The sequence below is a fragment of the Galleria mellonella genome, unplaced genomic scaffold (assembly GCF_026898425.1).
Source record: "Galleria mellonella isolate WM207_F2 unplaced genomic scaffold, CSIRO_AGI_GalMel_v1 utg93, whole genome shotgun sequence".
Classification (NCBI taxonomy): domain Eukaryota; kingdom Metazoa; phylum Arthropoda; class Insecta; order Lepidoptera; family Pyralidae; genus Galleria; species Galleria mellonella.
This window is the reverse complement of record NW_026442176.1, coordinates 5,156,577-5,178,206: the sequence shown is the minus strand read 5'-3', so window position 1 is coordinate 5,178,206 and position 21,630 is coordinate 5,156,577. Positions and strand designations below refer to the sequence as shown.

The 21,630-nt window shown below is 37.9% G+C and overlaps 1 protein-coding gene across 1 annotated transcript in view; it reads right to left on the bottom strand.

The window, feature by feature from the left end:
* Positions 1–3,226: 3,226 nt before the first annotated feature.
* LOC113520048 (transmembrane protein KIAA1109 homolog) overlaps positions 3,227–21,630 on the bottom strand; it is a 70,828-nt gene continuing 52,424 nt past the window's right edge. Inside the window, exons 37-53 of the mRNA XM_052902565.1 lie at positions 20,854–21,061; positions 19,487–19,754; positions 18,483–18,705; positions 16,581–16,840; positions 15,728–15,935; positions 15,342–15,421; positions 14,483–14,597; positions 14,068–14,225; positions 13,304–13,466; positions 12,340–12,536; positions 10,785–10,949; positions 10,190–10,348; positions 9,515–9,733; positions 8,503–8,760; positions 7,001–7,131; positions 5,867–6,027; positions 3,227–4,796 (exon numbers count right to left, since the gene is read on the bottom strand). Of these exons, the coding sequence (XP_052758525.1) occupies positions 4,613–4,796; positions 5,867–6,027; positions 7,001–7,131; positions 8,503–8,760; positions 9,515–9,733; positions 10,190–10,348; positions 10,785–10,949; positions 12,340–12,536; positions 13,304–13,466; positions 14,068–14,225; positions 14,483–14,597; positions 15,342–15,421; positions 15,728–15,935; positions 16,581–16,840; positions 18,483–18,705; positions 19,487–19,754; positions 20,854–21,061 (3,157 nt within the window). The 3' untranslated portion in view covers positions 3,227–4,612. The remainder of the gene's footprint in view (positions 4,797–5,866; positions 6,028–7,000; positions 7,132–8,502; positions 8,761–9,514; positions 9,734–10,189; positions 10,349–10,784; positions 10,950–12,339; positions 12,537–13,303; positions 13,467–14,067; positions 14,226–14,482; positions 14,598–15,341; positions 15,422–15,727; positions 15,936–16,580; positions 16,841–18,482; positions 18,706–19,486; positions 19,755–20,853; positions 21,062–21,630) is intronic.

Genomic DNA, 21,630 nt, shown 5'->3' with positions numbered 1-21,630 from the left:
TCTTTAAGGATGATAATGGAATAGTAACCCCGCCTGCGCTATCGGTATACACTGGCGGGGCACCAGTGAGGGATGATAGGTGAGGATGAAGCAGGTCAGTTAGTCCATTGTGACGAATTCGACAAGAATTAACCACGATGGTTTCCAGGGGGAACCACGTGGAGGTCGACCTGACAGGGGTGACAGGGCCATCAATAACTATCCCTTTCCCCCCCGACCTGACAGGCTATATTACTAGCAATGGGACTGATAGTCCGCATTACTAACAATCTCTTTCCTGTTACTGTAGCAAAACGCTGGCGAAGTCGCAGGAGACGACTAGTATGGATGTAAATCAAACTAAATAATGTCCCATATTTATTTATTCATTATATATCGCATTCATTATGTACAGCCACCATGGTTTATAATAAAATATACACAATACCAGTACACACGGTGTAAGAAGCCCGCTATGTCCAACATTTACACTAATTTACAAAATAATACACTCTACTACGCAACACAAATGGAATCTTGCTCTAAGGATATTGTACATAAAACTTGATAACTTCAAATGCTCAATTAGAGAGCTACCTTGAAGTCATCTATATGAATTAAACAGCTGCGTTTATTGTAAATATTGGATTTTACAAATTAAAAAGTAATTAAATTACACATTTAATAAAATTATAATATTTTATGAGAACTTATTTTAATATTTACATTTGTCGATTGCAAAATGTATATGTATATGTCATAAGCAAAACTCATAACAAAAATTAATTGGACTACAAGAGACTGTTATAACTATATAGTTGGAATATTGAACGCTATGTATGCAAGTACTACAAAAATTGGAATCTACATAACTGTAATATGTAAATTGAATTTACAACATCCTATCATTTCGACTCCAACGTAGTAACATTTTCTGGATAGAGTTTAAAAAGTGCTTAATCTGATATATCACTGAATTACTCAATACATATTATAATTTTAAATACCATTTTTTTATACCACAAACGTGGCAAAAACAAATATACAGCCTGTCTGATAGTAAGCGGTCACTGTAACCTATGGACGCCTGCAACACTGGTGATGTCACGTGGGCGTTGCCGACTCTAAAGAAATCTTAATATATCCTTTTCGAAGAACCCCATACTGTAGACTCTAGAGACTAGGGAAAACCTTCACAGGGAGTTCATTCCACAGCCTGAGTATTCGCAGGAGAAAATTTCATAAGGAAAAGTAGCCGAACAGGTATATTGTACACTAAATTGTTTAAAATATTTATTTTGGCCATAAGAGAAATTTATACAGACTTTTACTATATATATATATATATATATATATATATATATATATATATATATATATATATATATATATATATATATATATATATATTAATTACCAGAGTAGTGATCTATCAGATTTTACAATAAATTTTACACTAAGCACAGTCACAGTGGGACTGATTCTTTAGGCGCTATTTCTCTAAACCTGTCTAAAAATAATATTTCAATTTGATATCACATCATTATCATCTCAGCCATTATCTGGCCACTGCTGTCCCCCCCCCATTCGTGTTTCAACATCCACTGACTCCCTGCAATGCATTTGTTGTTTTTAGTGCATGGCTGTTGGCAGTTCTTCGAGCTATGTGACCAGCCCATTGCCACTTCAGCTTGCCTATCCTTATATCTAATGATATCACAACGAACTTCGTATTCTAACTTTATGACAATCCATAAAACATCGAAATTATCAAAATTTTAATAATGAGTTAAGAGATACATTTAGAGAGATAACGCCTCGGAATCGATCCCAGTGACTATGTTGCGGTCAAAACCCTTAACCAGTCAAAAGTACTATTGACTAGCAAAATCAGTTAAAAGTACTTTTGTCCGAACAGGTTGGTCAAAAGTGGTTTTGACGGTTATTACTGCAAATTTGCAGTATACTCTGTTATGTCCATGGTACTCAAAAGTACTTTTGACTGATTTTGCTATAGGCGACGGTTTTGCCTGCACCACTTTCCATCAGGCGCACAGTGGGCCGTCATATAAACACTTCCAATAATAATCACAGTTTCCATCCTGGAACAAACCCTATTCTAAGTTTTGTAAAAACGCTAAAAAAAAAAATATTACCGAGTAATGTAGTGATCTATCAGATTTTACAATAAATTTTACACTGATAGCACAGTCACACATTGTTTTTATTAATTAATTCTGCCCTTTTTTGGACTTTGATTCTTTTTTTATCTTCGATAGAAGCTATAAATTCTCTAATTAAAATTCAACTGTCTAAAAAAATAATATTATAATTACAATAAATAATTAAAATGATATCACACACATTATCAAATATCACTACAGATAAGGTATACATGAGAATATAAAAAAAAAAAATACAAAAGTAGTTTAAACATTTAAATAAATTATATTAAAAATGATAATGGTATTCATTAAAAATTGTACTTACATTGCCAATGCCTTATATATTAAATTATAATTCATCATTCATCCAGTATTGAATTGGTCATTAATTAATTTGATTTATAATAGATATTATATTTATTAGAGGATTAATCATTTCCTTAAACAAGCAACAAGACACATACTTCTCCTTGATTGCAGACAAATAGTTACATTCTATCCTGTTCTTTATATAGTACAGTGTAGATATATATCCCTTTCAGACCCAAGATTTTTTTTCTTTCACATTAAATATTTTCGTGTTTTGGAGTCAAGCCACCTTGCCGGCACGCACGAGACTACTGCACCACCTAACCGCTAAAATGATTTCCTATTGGCTGGTTTAGAATCTCACTATCATGTTATTTCAGCTTCGTGCGTAAAAATGAATTGTGGGCGGTTTTAGAATTTTTTTAAAGTTACAACTCACGCCCGTATCGTTCAGGTCTGAAAGGGATATATATATATATATATATATATGCAAGCCTAGGGTGTCTTGTTAACGCTCGTGTAACAACAATTCATTAAAACAACATATGTTTATAGAATTAAATAATTTTCTTCTTTATTCCTAAAACCATAAGACCTCTTTTAACTATTAGCGCGCGTCATTGTCCTTCAAATGTAGCTCGAAAGAGATGACGCATTAGGCTTATGAATTTTAACACTATTATAAATAGGTTGAATATATATATATATATATATATATATATATATATATATATATATATATATATATATATATATATATATATATATATATATTTAAGAAACGATTCATTTTAACGTTCTTATTATTATTTCTATACTTATGGACTGTTTACATTCTGTTAATCAATAAATTTCGCTACATTTTAATAATTTCCTTTCATAAATATCGAATCGAATTACTAGTCGTATAATTTTTAAATTATTTAATCGAATTCGTAGAAGAATAATATGTTGCCACCAAGAAGGCTATATCCAAAAAGAGATATATTTTTTACAGTGTATGTTTGTAAATTATGCTGGTTCTTGTTATATAATTTTATTATTTATTATATTATATAACAAGAACAAGCATATTTTACAAACATAAATTGGTGGTCCTTCGAACCGGATATGAACCAGCGACTCCGGCTCGAAGGACCACTAATTATAGTATTGTATGTATTTTTGTTTTTATTTCAATTGTTTTATCAATTCTTTTTATAAAAAAAAAAAAACAATTGTCAAAGTATATAAAAAGGTTAATTTTGAACAGTGTGTCTTATTTACGCCCTAATCGTCAATTGATAGAAACATATGGTAAACAATGGCGGTTTATTCGTCTCGTTTACATTTAGAAGTGATTTCTTTTAAGGATATATATTTAATACTTAAATATAATAGAATAGATGCCATTTATTGGCAGAAAAACATAATTATAACAGAAAATAAGAACAAGAAGTGTCTCATATTAGGCAAAAGGAACGGGCTCAGCTGAAGCAGTAAGCGTCCCAGCGCAATGTGAACAGCTGCACAGCGCTGCAGCTACTGGTTTTCTCTTAACATAATACAATAAAAATGCAAGGTACAATTGTAATTTAAGAATTTATCTTCCATTTGGTTAGAAGCTTCTTGGTTGCAACATAACTAAACATTATCTGACGGAAACTGGAAGTGACTTAATCAATGGCAGATATCATATAATAATTCCTCACCTTTTTTATTTCTTCATGTATCTACACACATTCTCGTATGTACGACGGTTCAAATCTCAAGAAAATATACTCGAATCATACTAGAATCCATTTCGCATAACCCGTCCGAGTTTAATAGGTCTCTTGCAGTGAGGACGTAATATTAATGGACTAGTACATTTTCATCGGCGGGTTATACGAAATAATAAATTATAATTAATGGAAAGCTAATAAATAGCTTTAGGTCTGTTATTATTTCTCAAATAGTTGGTATTATGTACACTGGTCTAATTAGGGTTTCCTTTCCTTCCTAACGGCAGTGTGCAAGCTTGTCAATGTCTTTAAACATCCGATCTCAATAAAAAACCAATGACAGTTAATATTCTAGGAGGAGACCAGTTTTTGAGGGTGGGAAGTACCCAGCTGGCCTTTATAGCTACGTACTGGTTCTGAATGCTGGTTACCTGAAAAGTGCAGCTGGGAGGTAGGTTACTCGTGCGGCACGATGGTGACGAGCCGCAGCAGCACCAGCGAGAGGATCTTGTCGAGGGGGTCGAGGGTGCCGCGCTGCAGCCACTTGGGAATGGTGGTGCGCGCGTGGCTGAAGCCCAGCTTCTGCAGGATGTAGTCCACGCCGTACGGCTCGATCGACTTGCCCGCCCACGATAGTAATCTGCCAATATACAATTTGCTTCAAATATGTTTTTATTTTTATTTAAGAGTTTCCTCTTGTCGATGCAACTAACTCATGTATCTTCTTCCAGACAGTTCTATCCCAGGCCATATCTTTGGTATTCCTCAAATATGGTGGTCATAGCTAATTTTAAAGTTTCCCATTGTTCACTCATATTTTAAATATACAATCGGAACTTAATGCGAATCTAAATACAATCCATGTTAAAATGTCGGCAACAAAGAAGCAGGTATGTAAGTACTATTTACCTGTAAGTGTTTTATCATCGCGTTGAGTCTCGATTGTGTATTTTAAATATATGGTAATCATATCCCAAGTTGAAATAAGATGCATTCGAGTTTTTTTACCCAATTTTTTTTTTATATATACAATTAAGTAAATAAATTTGCAAATTATATTTTCGAATATGCACAAAAAGAAAAAAAATTGCGATACGAAGTCTAGTATACTATCTATCTATCCTATTTAAGAGCTGCGCTCTTGTCGGTGGAGCTCTTGCCACTCACTACGATTTCCAGCGAGTCTCTTCACCTCTTGATACGACACGACACCAACTCCTTCCTTGATCTGCCCGATGTAACTATGCCTCGGTCTCCCTCTTCCCCTCCTTCCTTCTATCTTACCTTCTATTATAATGTTCATAAGTTCGTCGTGTCGTATCAAGTGTCCCAATATTTTTCCCCCTCTGTCCTCAATAGTTCTAAAAATTTGTCTTTTTTCCTTAACCCTAAGCAAGACCTCCTCATTACTAATTCGATCCCTCCAGCTAATTTTCTCCATTCTTCTCCAGCACCACATTTCAAAGGCTCTAAGTTTATCCATTTCCTTCTGAGTTAATGTCCACGTCTCACATCCATACAAAGTATAGTATATCTATCTATATACTAAATTTCATACAAACATATTCAGCCGTTTAAACATGATAAAATCATTTTAAACTGAGTAAAATTAATATTTTAAATATTTCTTTAGTAGCTAATACCAACTATGATTGCTTAATAAATAAGTTTGTATAAATAACGCGGTTAGAATGACGGTGACGGTGATACCTGACGGTGGGCTCCAGGTGCCAGGTGACGCAGCGGTAGTCGCGGTAGTCCTGCACCAGCGCCTCGCCGCCGCCGCCCGGCACGCCGCCGCCGCCCCGCGCCGCCCGGCTCGACCCGTTACCGCTTCCTTCGCCCCACGCGCCCCGCCCACCACTCGGCATCTAATTAACGAGGTAGAGGAGAAAGGAATTGTTAGTAATAAGACCTAACAGGCTCATTACTAGCAATATATCCTGTCAGATCAACCTCCACGCGGTTCCCCCTGGAAACTATCGTGATTAATTTTTGATGAATTCATCACGATGGGCTAATTGACCTGCCTTTTCATCTTCACCTATCATCTCTCACTGGTGCTATATACCGCATACCGTTAACACAGCGGGGTTACCATTTCATTGTTATCCATTAATTAAGAATGTATACGTATACAGTGTAAGACTAGAATTTCATTCTGGTTTCGTTGTTCGTGATTTTATTCAGGTTACTTCCCACGATCTGTATACAATTTATTTCCTATAAAAACTGACTTTATTTTAACGAAAATAATAAAAAATGTAAACCATATCAATAAAAGAAATAAAAATTAAATACATTGTGTCAAATGCACACAAAATATAGTCAAATCAGAAATTGAAAGCAATTGGAATATAAATGAATAATTATAAAATGTGAACTCTGATTATATAGATTGATAGATAAATATACATTTTATTTGCATTACTTACAGCATATAAATAACAGACTTAGATAGACATTCTCAATAAAAAAGATAAAATATATATAAATATATATATATATATATATATATATATATATATATATATATTCTTTTATAGATTTATATATATTCTTTTGTTAAGAAATTTCGAGGTTGGCTTTTGGCCATAACAAAATGTAAGTGTTTTGTTTTGAGGGCAAAGCAATAAACTGAGTTGCGAGCATTTTGTGTTACTGTAAGTGGAAATTTTTTCCACTATTTCTTTTATGCAATTTCCTTCTTTTTGTATATGTATTTCTTTGTCTCTTTTTTTTTATGTATATATATATATGTATGTCTATATACTCGTATGTTGTTATTTGTGTGCTGTAAGTAATGCAAATAATATATATATCTAAATGAAAATCAATACTTACGACTCTGTCTTTTTCTTTGATATAGGAAGATATGAGATCGTGCAAGAACAGGAACGCCTCCGCGTCCACCGACACGAATATGTGGTCCTCGAATTCCGTTATAAAGCTGCACTCAACCACTGGTTTCTCATCTGGAAAGCAATTTTTTTATTTATTAATTACTAGCGGCCCGGTACGTGCTTCGCTACGTATAAAGTGAAATAATAAAATTAAAAAAAATTAACATCAATATCGCTGATAATTTGCTTTAATTGAAGCATGTCCAAAATTAAATGACCGCACGAGTGACATAACAACATGCTTGTACTGTCAACACTGAAAAAAGTTTCCATTTGACAGCACAATGCCCATCTTAAAAAGAGTTTGAACTTGACACAAAAATCGTCATTAACAAAATGATCCGCCATTTATTGAATTCATTTGTTACAAAAAGTGTGATATATGAAGAACTGCTCGACCGATTTTGTGCAAACTTCACATAAACCATCTACTAAATAGTCCTAACAAAGCCTAAACATTTGGTTGGGATAGGTGAGCCCGTTCTTGAGTTATAAAATTACAACGAAAAGTGGCATTAATTTATATATATATATATATATATATATATATATATATATATATATATATATATATATATATATATATATATATATATATATATATATATATTTATTGGTTATCAATAAATATTGTGACATTTATCGTGCTCAATTTTAATATAATATAATGGTTATCATTATTTAAAACAAGTGAAAACGTGATCAAATGCGCTCAAATATCATAATAAAGTTGTACCTATTGTTTATAGCTAAACATAAAGACATTTCTGTGTTTTGCTAGAAAGTATGTGAGCGCTAATTGACGAATGCACCTTATTAGGACTGACCTAAGATGGTGCATTCCATCAACTCCCTGAAATAATTTTAAAGTCGCCACATTATCACCACGTAATGTAATAAGTGATCACACTAAACAATCTTTATTTATTTCAGTTTAAATAAAATAAAATTATTTTAGCTTCTTAATTCTCCTTTTTTTTTTCTTTTTTTTATACAACTTAGAACGGCAAACAAGCTGACGGTCCACCTGATGGAAGTGGTAACCGTCGCCTATAGACATGAGCAGTACCATGGACATAACAGAGTATACTGTTTCGCCCATGATACCGCCCATGCGTTGCCATTCCTGAGGACTCAGGTGTTATTCCTAAGTACCCTGTAAATTCACGCCATATCCCACCCTTCAAACCGAAACACAGCCATGTCCTTACTATATAGATCTTTTTAATTTTTTAGAATTTTTTAGTTTGTAGATTTTTTAATAATTTTGTAAAATACTAATTACTAATTAATTAATTAATTCGATGTGTCAGAACAAAACTACCAATAGTACTAGGCGAGCAGAAGCTTACAGAAAGTATACTTGGTGGACATTCCCTACGCCTAGGTATTACTTCCTGCAGAGTTCTGGTCGCCTGGTAGATGCGGCGCGGGTGCACGTACCGCGCTCGGTGGGCGCGGCGCGGCGCTGCTTGTGCTGCGTGCGCAGGTGCAGCTGCAGGCTGGGCAGCGCGAAGATCACCTCGCGCACGTGCTTGTCGCTCTTGTCGGCGCCCTTGCCGCCGCCGCCGCCGCCGCCGCCGCCTCCGCCGCCGGCCGCGGACCCGGCGGCGGCCGCGCGGTCGCCGCGGTCGCGCTCGGTGCTGCCGGTGTTGCCGCCGCCGGTGCCCTCGCGCTCCAGCGACGGGAACATCTCGATCGCTGATAAATCGAATGCCCAAGTTATAAAAAAAAACGGTACTAAGATGACTTTGTTCGCGTGCGTCATATAAGTGTGTATACTGGAATATTACCTATCTGCATAGGAAATTTCATTTAAATCCGTTCAGTCATTTGTAATCGAGTAAGTTACACCTCATATATTTATATATAAACACATTTATACTATAATCCATGTCTCGAGTCTACCTCGAGATATAAGATCCACATCTCGAGATAAATTACCAACGCGACTAATCTCATCAAAACGGCCACACAGAAATCTATTATGGATCGCTCTTACTCGGCTCTGAATAAAAAAACACAAACCATAGAAAAACAGAGACCCATTGCGAGGACTTCAATCGCAAAGAGCCTCATCGACAATCCACAAAATTTAAAGAAGACTCGACTCTCATTAATCTAGTGTTTTTTTCTTTATTTTATTTTTAATTTTTTTTTTGTGTTTAGTGTAAATATATATATATTTATTTATTTCTCTCACAAAATAACAACGTATTAAAATACAATCGTGAAAGTCACGATCACTCCGTTAAGAGCATACGACTAAAGAGAGATTAATAAGACACGCGAGCTAATGTCTTGTCAAAAGTGACAGCAGAGTGGAAAAGAAACAACAGGAAAGCTGCCTCTGGCTATAGCCGAATTGGAGCTGGGCTGAAATGAAACCAACGGCATCAAATTCAATATAAGATTATCTCTAATTGTTTATCGTTTTTGAAACAGCATGGCTCACCGTCAATCTCGCTGTTGGCGAATGCATACTGGAACCATTCGCGCAGCGTCTTGAACTGTGGCGGGAATAGTAGGGCTCGGGTCATGCGGCACACGGTAGCCATCGACTGGTGGCCGCCGGAGCCTCCAGCCGAGCCAGCGGAGCCCCCGGAGCCGCCCAGGCTGGCCGTCAGGCTCTGCACCACGTGCACGTCCAGCGACCCCGGCCGGCAACCTTCTGCTTTTGAAGTTGTAAAAAAAAAACACAAATATATTGTAAAATATAAAGAAACATGGTCCGTTTTGGGTTTAAACCGTTGTACAGATATTACAAGTAATTTGTAAAATACAAAAGGATTATTGGAAATATTGAATAAAACTAATTTATTAAGTAGTTTATTGATTTTCGATTAATCAGTTTCGTTACTTCCAAGGAATATTATATGTATGACATGTGCTATAAATAAAAATGTGAACATATAAAATATATGTAATTATTTATTAAAATATAAACCATTCAAATGGTCTTATTAAATTACATAAAAAATATAAATTTCCAAACGAAAATGACAAAAGTAAAATATTTGACAATGTATTTCATACATTATTTAAAAAATCTAATTAATAATATTTCATATTATTAAATTATAAAAAAAAACCTCTTGTTGTTACTTAATAAAATATTCAGTGAACATACCTTCCTCGTCAGCGACCTGCTGCGCCTCGGTGGAGAAGCTGATGCAGGGGTCCTTGAGGCTGAACAGCGCCCACGACTTGGCCTTGAAGCTAGTGCCGTGGAAGCACGCCAGCGAGATGTTCGTGCCGTGCAGCTCCATCGTGCCGCCCACCACGGTTCCTATGGAAAAAGTAAAATTTCAAATGGTTTTTTTTTTAATGGCAATGTAAAATTAATGGAAAACAATAACTTATATTGAAAATGGAACGAGAAACAGACAAAATAAAAATTTCATTCTTTTTGAAATTGATTGGATATAAATATAATAATATTAACCTTGGAACTTTCCACGTTGAACAGTTTCTGGTTTAAGAGAGATGATAATTCACGTAATTATTTAAATATTATAAACTTCAGTTTCAACCACATAACACTGGCCGTAGCATATTTTTTTATATCATTGAAGTAGTAAACAATCATACAGCCCACCTAATGGTAAGTCTTTATCCCTTTTTTTGAAGAACCCCACGTGGTAGTTTCTTGGAAAATTCTTTATCTAAACGATAATTCGCATGTGACAATCCTAGTAGTAGAGGCGGTAGTGGCGCGTAGTTACCGTTGGCGGGCAGCGGCGTGGGCAGCGAGGCGAGCCGCAGGCCGGACACCAGCTGCAGCACGCGCTGCCAGTGCCGGTGGTGGCGCAGCTCGCCGCCGCCGCCAGCAGCAGCACCAGCAGCGCCAGCGCCCGCCGCCGCCTCGCTCGCGCCCGGCTGCGGCGCCGCTGCAACGCAACATTACAATTAGTAATACCACACCCCGAAAGAAACTTTCTTGAGTGAGGACTCCATACGGGCAAACGCAATGTAGAATGACTCCCCTCCCCCTTCCCACTAGATGCATTGCCGGGAGTCAGTGGAAGCAGGTGGCTCAGGACCAGTGTTTCCCAACCTTTATTGTGCTATGCCCCACTTGAACATTTCTAAAATTTTTATGCCGCCCTACATAATTTTCCTGACAAAGTTTACTTGACGACTCTAATCGCCCAGTTGATATTTTGGTAACGTCAAACGAAATTATACGTAATAAAAATTTACAGCATTTTTTAAAATTTATTTTTTATGTTAAATTTGTCACCAATATCTACTTCTAGCATTGTATTTAAATGGCCTGAAGCAACAGAGAAAAAATCGCTTCGAGTCCATTTTTTAATTGCCCCCTTGTGGGGCGTGAGCCCCACGTTGGGAAACACCGATCAGGACCGTTCCTTATGGCAGTTATGGGGAAGGCCTATGTCTAGCAGTGGACGGATAATGGCTAAAATGATGATGATCATCATCATCATCACACCTCGGACACACAAAAACGCCACGATCCGTGCTTATCACAACTACAGAAACAAGTAACGTCCGTACAGGTCCGTAATATGTGCGTCCGTAATTAGAATTAGCGCGGAAAAAAATTGGGTATTGACGCATATTTCGTCATAGTCGTAGAATACTGACGGATCTATATATGTAATCTTTGTCAGATCCGTCAGTATTCTACGACTATGACGTTTTGAGAGGGGGTGAAGTCAAATCGCAGCGCGCAGTAGCGAATATTCATACCTGTATTTTAGTACTTATACTATGGTAATAATTTGTTACCGTGTGGTCCCGGCATAGAATAAGTCACCTTTCCTTTTTTATGAGTGTCATAAGTAGCAACTAAGGGAACCTAATAAGGGCAGCAGCATCCCTCTTAAAACATCTCCAAAGCTTAACTGCGGTTGGCAACCCGCCGGTTCCAAGCAAAACATCTACTAGCAAAATCTGCCTTATAGGGCAGGCTTTTTTTAACGTCTGGAAAATGGTGTACGCAGACCCCGTAAGGCGGAGGTGTACCCACCAAAAACCAGACAATATACTTTCGAGGTGCCATATGTCGAAGACATGGGTTCGCTTTCGCACTCACCACATCTCCGACGGTAGCGACCCGTCCCTAGATAATAAGAGCAGGTCTCCTCTCTCAAAAGAGGGTGGCTGGCGTGCTCACCCTACCACTCAGGGGGACGCGCCGGTATATTAGCACTTCCCCCAGGATTATGGGGCAGGCCTATGTTCAGCAATGGACAATTAACGGCTGGTATGATGACGATGCTTTGAAATAAACCTGCATATTTTAACACTTACGTTCTCTTTTGTCTCGCCTCGCGTTGCTATAGTTCGGGTGCAGTGAACTGAACACCCGTTTGCTAGACTTGAACTGCTGCGTGAAGAACTCCTCCAGCTTGAGCTGCATCTTCAGTAGATCGGGTGTGGTGCTGCGGCTCATCAGAATCTGAAGCTGGTGCCAGCTCAGTGTGCCGTGCGTCAGAATTATCGCCGGTCTGAAAACGAATTATTATTTTTAAACAACGATGCCGAATTTATTGTAGTAATTGTGATGTTAATGATGATGCGCCGTCACACATTATGCTTCTTCTTTCCAGTTTTTTGTCGGTTCAACTAATTCATGTATTCTCTTCCAGTCAGCTTTATCCCAGGTCATATCTTTGACCTCTCTATACGACATGACACCTAGTGTTTGACTTAATTGTACGACGTAACTTCTAGTATTTCATCTCCCTATACGACATGGCATCTAGTGTTTGACCTCTCTATACGACATGACATCTAGTATTTGGCTTCCCTATATGACATGTTACCTAGTGTTTGACTTCACTATACGACATCACACTTAGTGTTTGACCTCCCTATATGACATGACACCTAGTGTTTGATCTCCTTAAACGACATGACATCTAGTGTTTAGCTTCTCTGTGCGGCATGACACCTAGTGTTTCCTTTATCTGTCCCATGTAGTTGACTCATTATGCTACAGTATAAAAATTAATCTAAAAGTATAAATGTGGATTGAAACACGATGTAGTAATAAAAATTGAAAAGAGTGTGTTGCACTAGTTTGGTCATTTGGAGAGGATGGATCAAAGAAGAATATACGAAAGAGATTTATCGAACAAGAATGAAGTTAGGAGCCGCTCTAGACGGATGTATGCTGACCAAATAGGCGACGTACTGAAGAAGGGCCAAATTAAAAACATTTGTAACCAGCGAGCGCGTATGAATGGATAGTAGAATGTAAGCATGGTAGCACCTGGCGGCGCCGGCCAGCCAGCGGTCGCGCAGCGCCTGCCGCAGGCGCGACACGCGCGCCAGCAGCACGGGCGTGCCCATGTACTCCAGCCGCAGCTCCAGCGCCGCCAGCCGCACGCCGCACACGTGGCCCGGCCAGCAGCCCGGCTCCTCCGAGATGTACACTGCCGCCACACACACATATACATATATATTACTTCAATTAACATATTATTAAAAAAAAACTCCCTAAAATCAAACTTAAAACTTTAAAAATATTTATATGTGCATTCATTCATTTAACATACACTGGCCGGTAAGATCATGTGTTCTAAATTTGAAATTAAAAAAATCTCCTAAAAATATATTCCAGTTTGTTTCAAGCATAACGTTTCGAGTGCATGAGGCACACGAGCGGTAAGATAAAGGACTTTCAAAACATTGGCAAGTTTTCTAGCTCTTTAAACAACACATGCACAAATTGGACATGTTTTTGCCAATTTTTTTTATTGGATAAAAATGGGACAGTATCTTCGCCCGTATTATCGGCATACGCTGAAGATTCAGCAGTGAAGGATGATAGGTGAAGATAAAGCAGCCAGTTGCAACATGAATTCAACATGATAGATCTTCATAATGAATTCATTAAAAATTAACAGGAGGTTTTCAGGAAGCATCCATGTAGAGGTCGACCTGTAGAAGTATATAACTAATACTCTACTCCTCACTGTCTATTTGCTATTGCTATTGGTGACGGGCAGCACGGTATAACCTATAGAGGCGTACCGTAGGTGTCGATGGAGGCGAGCGAGATGGCGCCGCCGACGATGCCGGCGCGCGCGTCCAGCGACGAGCCGGCCAGCGCCACGCCCACCAGCATGTTGCGGTGCCCGGTGCTGCCGATGCTCAGCCGCCCCGTGCAGTTGAAGTCGCGGCTCTGCCAGCTGCCACGCATAAAATGGTATAATGTAGCCGCGTAGATCCCGGCGTAGACTAGGCCACGCCTTCCTTTCCCGTAGGTGTCGTAAGAGGCGACTAAGGGAGATTGTGGTGGAGGGATGGGCAGCAGCGTGAACTCAAAAACTGGCAAAACTCCCTTATAGGAGAGGATATGTTTAGCAGTGGACAAGTAACATTTGATACAACAATGATATAACCTGGCATGGCATCATAACGGTATACAATAGTGAGGTATAGAGACCTGACGTTGCCCATGACGTTGCCCATGTTCATGTGCACATTGAGCCGCGTGAAGTTGACTGCGAACAGCACCAACGTCTCCCACGCCGCGCCCACCGTCGCAGGCTCCTTGTTATCTGCGGAATAATGTTACTTTTTTTTTAATTCTTAATACAAAAATCAACAGCTCTTAAAAAAAAATAACTTATGTAGTATGCCTCTTATAAATACGGCCAATAACGGATAAACGAAAATTATAATTGTAAAGCAAAGTAGGTAAGTTAGAGTGGCTGTATGTAAGTAATGTATGAAAGAAACTGTAACAAATGAGTGTCCATAAAGTCAAGTTGATTAATATATAAATAAAATAAAATCTATGTTGCTGCAGTTCAGACATCCACAGGGGTAGTTGGGTAGGGTAGTGTACATTTAGAGTTACATATAAATTTAATAGATAAGAAGTATAACATGATGTATAATATTTCAGCATCTGAACGGTTTCGTATAATTTTTATTTATTTATTCATTATTAGTACAAATATGTGTACATGGCGGACTTAATGCTAAAAGCATTCTCTCTCAGTCAACTAATAGGGAAGTGTCAGAATACTCAAATGCGGTACTACTAATTATTGATATACATACATACTAAAATTACATATATAAACGAATAAATATATATAAATAACAAATATACTTATATAACATATACTATATTATGCACGAAATTGAGAACAATATAAAGCACTTACTGCTCGGATAAAGATAAAAAGTGAGCGTGAACGCTTTTTTTGAAAGATGGTTTAGTCGGTATTCTTCTTATGTACACATACTATTTGTGAGGGAGAATTAACATTTTAATATACAACTTTTGCACTCACCTTTAGTTTTTTGATCAGCAGTCTTAGTTTTCTCTCTCTGAGGCAATACCGGCGACACCGGAACATTGTTACTGGACGACCTGATAATAGACAATTATTGATATCACTAATTTATCATATTTTTTTTTCAAATGATTTTTAGTCAACCTGGCAGTCGCAATGCAAGACGGCTATATCTGTGGGTAAAGGTGTCCCTGACGGACTGACAGACTGACTTTCAGATAATCCCTATGAGGCTGGCATAGTCACTCTGGGGTACTAAAGTCTCAACAAAATTAAAAAAAAAAAAGATTTTTAAATAAAAATAATTACTATCATTCAAAACTAAATAATAATGAAAATATTTACATATAAACAATAAAAAAAAATGCATTCAGTATACGTACGCGTGATGCGCGTGTGCGTGCGTGTGCGCGGCGTGGGCGGCGTGGGCGGCGTGGGCGGCGTGGGCGGCGTGCGAGTCGTTGAGGCTGAGGTCGCCGAGGAACATGCGGCGCACGATGGTGCGGCGGTACCACGCCTTCGGGAACGCCAGGATCTCGCTCAGCCGCCGCATGTCGTACTTGAACCACGCCAAACCCACGTCCACGATCGCTGCGGTTGTCGGTCGACACATACAGTTACCACCACTATTGTACTAGATATTCAATTGTATCTCTTTTTTACTTAACTTAAACTTATACAAATGGTGTGTGAAATATCAGAGAGTACGGAATATTATGCGATAATATTACGAGATTTCATAGGCAATTCTGAAATCGGCAAGATTAGATTTACCTTTTTTTTAGGTTTCTGAGTTAAAAACTAAAATATTTTATATTATTCACGACTGAAGTAGCATTTCTTTGGAGAGCTAAATGTAGTTATTTTCATATAAATAAACATACTTTATCATCACAGCCACCTTTTATCATCATTAGCTTTTAAATAGTCGCGTACAGTGCGGTTTCAGAGGAGTTTTATCCCGCGAACACTTAGGCTGTGGAATGAGCTCCCTGCCGAGATTTTCCCTAGAGACTACAGTATGGAGTTTTTAAAAAGAGTATATTAAGATTTCTTCAAGGTCGGCAACGCGCACGTAACACCTCTAGTGTTGCAGGCGTTCATAGACTACAGTGACCATTTACCATCAAACGGGCTGCTTGTTTGCCATCTTCATGGAATAAAAAAATACCTACACTAACTACTTCTAAAGGTTTTTATACATGTTTTTTATCACAAGTAGCTAAAAAAACTCACTGGAAAACCGCACGGTGGCCTTGGACTGCTCCTGGTCGGCGTGGAAGTTGACCTTCCTGGAACGCGACAGGTTGAACTTGACGAACTCGACGTTGACGCTCAGCGAGTCCTTGCGTTCGCTCTCGGCCAGCGGCGACCACTGCGCCTCCTTCAGGCTCGATTTCTTGCCGCCGTACGGGTGGAAGATGTATACGGAGAAGTCCGCCAGGCACCCAGTCACGCTCAAGCCGCCCATCGCCACCGCCGGCTCCGCCATCTCTCTGTTACAACAATCAATCAAATAATCAAAATAATTAATTGAAAACTTTATTTTTATTTTTTAAGTTATAAGTTTCTGGCTAATTCCAGTAGAATTTTGACGTTGAACGTAGATGTTAAATAGATAGACAGATAGATAATTTATTTCCATTACTTACAGCACACAAATTACAATACATACATACAGACCTACACAATAAAGGAGAGTAAGTAACTTTTAATATTTGCATGCCTAATTATGGCGAAATATGAGGACTTATTGCAACATCTATACACTTACCATGTTTCTTGTAAATAAATAAATAAATAAAATATACAATTTTACAACTACCAAATTCGGAAGTTTTTGAACTAGAAAATGGCCAAGAATATAATTAAAAAAAATGGTAACACTAAATTGTTTTTTAACAAAACCAAAATTTTGAGTTTAATAGTGATGTGGCGCAACTGCGTACGAGAAGATAAAATTTTCAAAAACGATCTATAGTCATTGTTACTCGCTGATAATTTAGTTTTTTATAGATGAAAGAATTTTTAAAATCGTTCGAGTAGTTTTTGAGTTTATCCATTATAAACAATCAAACGAATCTTTCCTCTCTATAATATGATAATCTATACTTATAATAGATTTGTAGAGAGGTCAATTCTGTACATAAAATATATTTCCAAAATAACTATTGATTGGTGATCGATACTGATGCCAAAAATGCAATTAGTAAAATTTTTGTCTGTCTGTATGTTCGTTATAGAAACAAAAACTACTCGACGGATTTTAACCAAACTTGGTACAATTATTCTTCATACTTCTGGGCAGGTTATAGTATACTTTTCATCACGCTATGATCAATAGGAATAGAGCAGTAAATAGAAATGTGTCTGTTACATCAAAACCACTGAACCGTGAGGAAGGACATAGGCTACTTATTTTACGAAAAACGACGGAAACGCGGACGAAGTCGCGGGGAACAGCTAGTTATAAATAATTGTACGTGAATATGCTTTATAAAACAGCGTGATTGACAAAAATCAATTGTATAAATAAATAAACAAATAATAAAAAAAAATTACACAACTTTCATACATAAACTCTGAATTGAGATTCAGTCATAGTGTATGTAGGGTTTGAACTTATTTGAGTCAAATATTTATTTATTTATATATTCTTTATTGCACTTGAACAATACATGTAGCGATTAGTTTAACAACTTGTTAGCAAGGGAGGACTTATCTCTGAAAGCGATCTCTTCCAGTTTTGGTTTAAAGGGTGATATGGCGTGAATTTACCACATCTTCCATCAGGAATGGCAACGTCATGGGGGTTCATGCAAAACATTCTAAGTTTTGTAAAAAAAAAATCAGGTGGGCAAACAAAATTTACACAACTTTCATGTATAAACTCCGAATTGAGATTCAGTCATAGTGTATGTAGGGTTTGAGCTTATTTGAGTCAAACATTTATTTATTTATATTTTTTTGCATATCACGTGGTACAAATTAGATATTATAATAAGTAAGCATACAAGACACGTGACACTCCGTAGCGGCACAGCAATTTACAGACAGGAACATTGAAATGGAAAGCACAAGAAGTTAGTACATGTGTTGTATTTGGTATGTGTATCGTAGTGTGTAGTGTATACTGACTCGTCGCCGGCGCGCTTGGAGCTGAAGACGATCTGCAGGCTGGGCAGCTGCAGCAGGCACTCGACGCGCGACGCGGGCAGGCAGCTGAAGCGGAACGTGGACGGCTGCATGTGGAAGTGCACGATCACGTCCACCGGGAACGACGCGTACACGTACTGCCCGTACTCGCCGCCCGTTCCTCCCGCCCCGCCAGCCCCGCCAGCCACCCCCGCCCGCGCCTCTTCTGCACAGACCACAACGACCCATCAACAGGCTCGTCGACTACATCATGTCAGCCGTTATTTGTACTGTCATTGCTGATCATACGCCCATGAGGGAGGAAGACTGCCATAAAGGATGATGTCCCCTGACCATCAATCACTGACGCTGTGCAATATACTTAAGATGGTGGCTCCATCTAATAGAAGGCCATCATATACTGAATTTGCCTGTTCAATCACTATTCAAGAACCTTTACCCCCATCTGTTGTCAATTTTTCGAACCATGTGACTACCCCGTTATCATTTCAGCTGCCCTCAGGCAACACGGTTATTTTTTATAAAAACATATTACTGTTTTAAAAGTACGATTTAAAAAAAACACAATGTCTAAATATTTCTTAAATTTACGGCGCGGGCTTTTTATATTTTAATGGGTGTAGATGGAATGGTAACCCCGCCTGCGCTGTCGGTATACGCTGGCGATCCCACCGGTAAAGGTTAACAGATGAGGGACGAAGACAGGTCAGTTGACCCATAGTGAGCAATTGAACAAGAATTAATCACTGTGGAGATCGACCTGATAGGATATATTGATAGAAATGAGGCTAATAAATCTCATTACTAACAATCCCTTCCCTCCACACTGAGGGCTTAAAGGGCATGCAAAACTGAGAGAAGAGAAAAATCTTAAAACTATTTTATATGACTATATTCTTTGTATGTAACTAGATTTATCCAAATTCATTGAGCAATTTCACGAACATCCAAACATCTTTGCAATATGGAAAAAAAAAAATTATTACCTGAAGTAGAAGTAAAAATAGACGCCTTTGTGGGTATGGGCTCCAGCGTCTGCTCGAGGAACTCCAGTATGTGGGGGCTGATGATGGTCTCCTCGGGGATGCTCTGCAGCGTGATGTAGGCGAACAGCGCCGCCTTCTTGCTGGCCAGCTTGCGGGCCGCGCCCGACAGAGCCGGCCCGGCCTCCGACGCGCTGCTACTACTCGGACCGCTGGTCCCGCCCTGAGGGGACGCTGTGTCTTCCGGCACTGTCTTCGACTCGTAGTGCACCTATTTTGAATATTAAATATTATTAACAAAGGTATCAATTCGTATGTGAATTTGAAAATTAAATTGCGTATTATTTTTCAATACTTACAAGTATGTTGCAATGGAAAGTATGGCATTTATGTTATCTATAAATACTGGTTAAATTAATGTCAGTGGTTACATTTGATATCTTACTTCTCGTTTAAGAGTTTTCTCTTATTAGGGCAACGAATTTATGCATCTTTTTTTTTTAATCTAATATATAAAATTTTCGTGTCACGGTGTTTGTTACCAAACTCCTCCGAAACGGCTTTACCGATTTTTATGAAATTTTGTGTGCATATTGGGTAGGTCTGAGAATCGGCCAACAACTATTTTTCATAACCCTCAATAAGAGTGACTTACCTATAAATATTTTATTTTTATTTTTTTGACAATTTTTTTTTATTTTTATTTTATTATAACTAAACATTGAAAAATACATACAGCTTCAAATTTTTACCCTTTTATGATCAACCCCTGTTTTTTAATAGCGATTTTTATATTCCGAAAAAGGGTTGCAAGATGGCAATCGAAAATAATAATTGTAGTACGAGAAATTTTCATGTATAGTTCTAGAAATAATGTATATGGTAAAACAACGTTTACCGAGTCAGCTAGTAAATATATAAAAATAAAATTTTACATAATGTACAATAAATTGTTAATACAAATGAGGAATAAATAAATGAATGAGTATACTTTATTTGTATTATATTATATAGGAAATAAGCAAGACAATTAACAAATGCAACAATACAGTTGTATAAGTACAGTAAGGCGGTCTTATTGCTGAGAGCAATCTTTTCAAAGTTTTATGTTGGTCCTAGTATAGAACCTTGTGGCACTCCTTGCTTTTATATTATCAAATTTTGTTAATATTTTGTTCCATTTGATCCTAGCTTCATTATGAACATATTTAAACATGAATACAGGCAAGAGACTCGAAATATTGAAACAAAAAAGGGAAAACCCTTACTGATATTGTACAAAATCCAAGAATGAGTTCGCTAGAGCTTGAAGGAACAATTAGTGTTTGTGATTATGTAAATACGAAGATAGTGCAGTAACGGCAACGGACCTTGAGGTGGAGACCGGGCACGCGGAAGACGGTGAGGTCGAGCACAGGCTGGTGGCGCTGGTGGTGCTGGTGGTGCTGGTGGTGCTGGTGGTGCTGCTGGTGCTGGTGCTGGTGCGCGGGCTTGCGGCGTGCCGTGGGGGAGCCCGTGGCCGCGTCGGGCGCCGCCAGCCCGCCCGACGCCGACCGGCCCACGCGCATGCGCCCGCCGCTGCCACACGCGTTGTTCGTGTTATTGAAACCTACATATCTACTTATCTGGGACTACCACTCCCACTGCTAGCAATACACCTGTCAGGGTGACCTCCACGTGACATCATCGTACCTTTTCATTTTTTTTACAACACAGAGGGCAAACGAGCATGCGGCTCACCTAATGGTAAGTGACTACCTCCACCCATGATTACCCACAACACCAACAGCATAGCAGGTGTACTGTTTTTTAAAAAGGTTATGTTGTCGTATCGGTTCGGAAATACTGCTGCTGGAAGTTGATTCCAAAGAGTGGTTGTGTCTGAATGTGTGGCTTTTCATTTTCACCTATCATCCCTTACAGTGATCTTAATTTTATATCTTTTTCAAATTTTGTAAAGAGACTTTACTAGTGACATAAATTTTATTATTATATATATATATATATATATATATATATATATATATATATATATATATATATATATATATATATATATATATATATGTAAAAATTTAATTACGAAAACAACAAAATTTCTATAGGCTAAATCTGACAGTATATTTTTTTTATTTATAAATGACAGT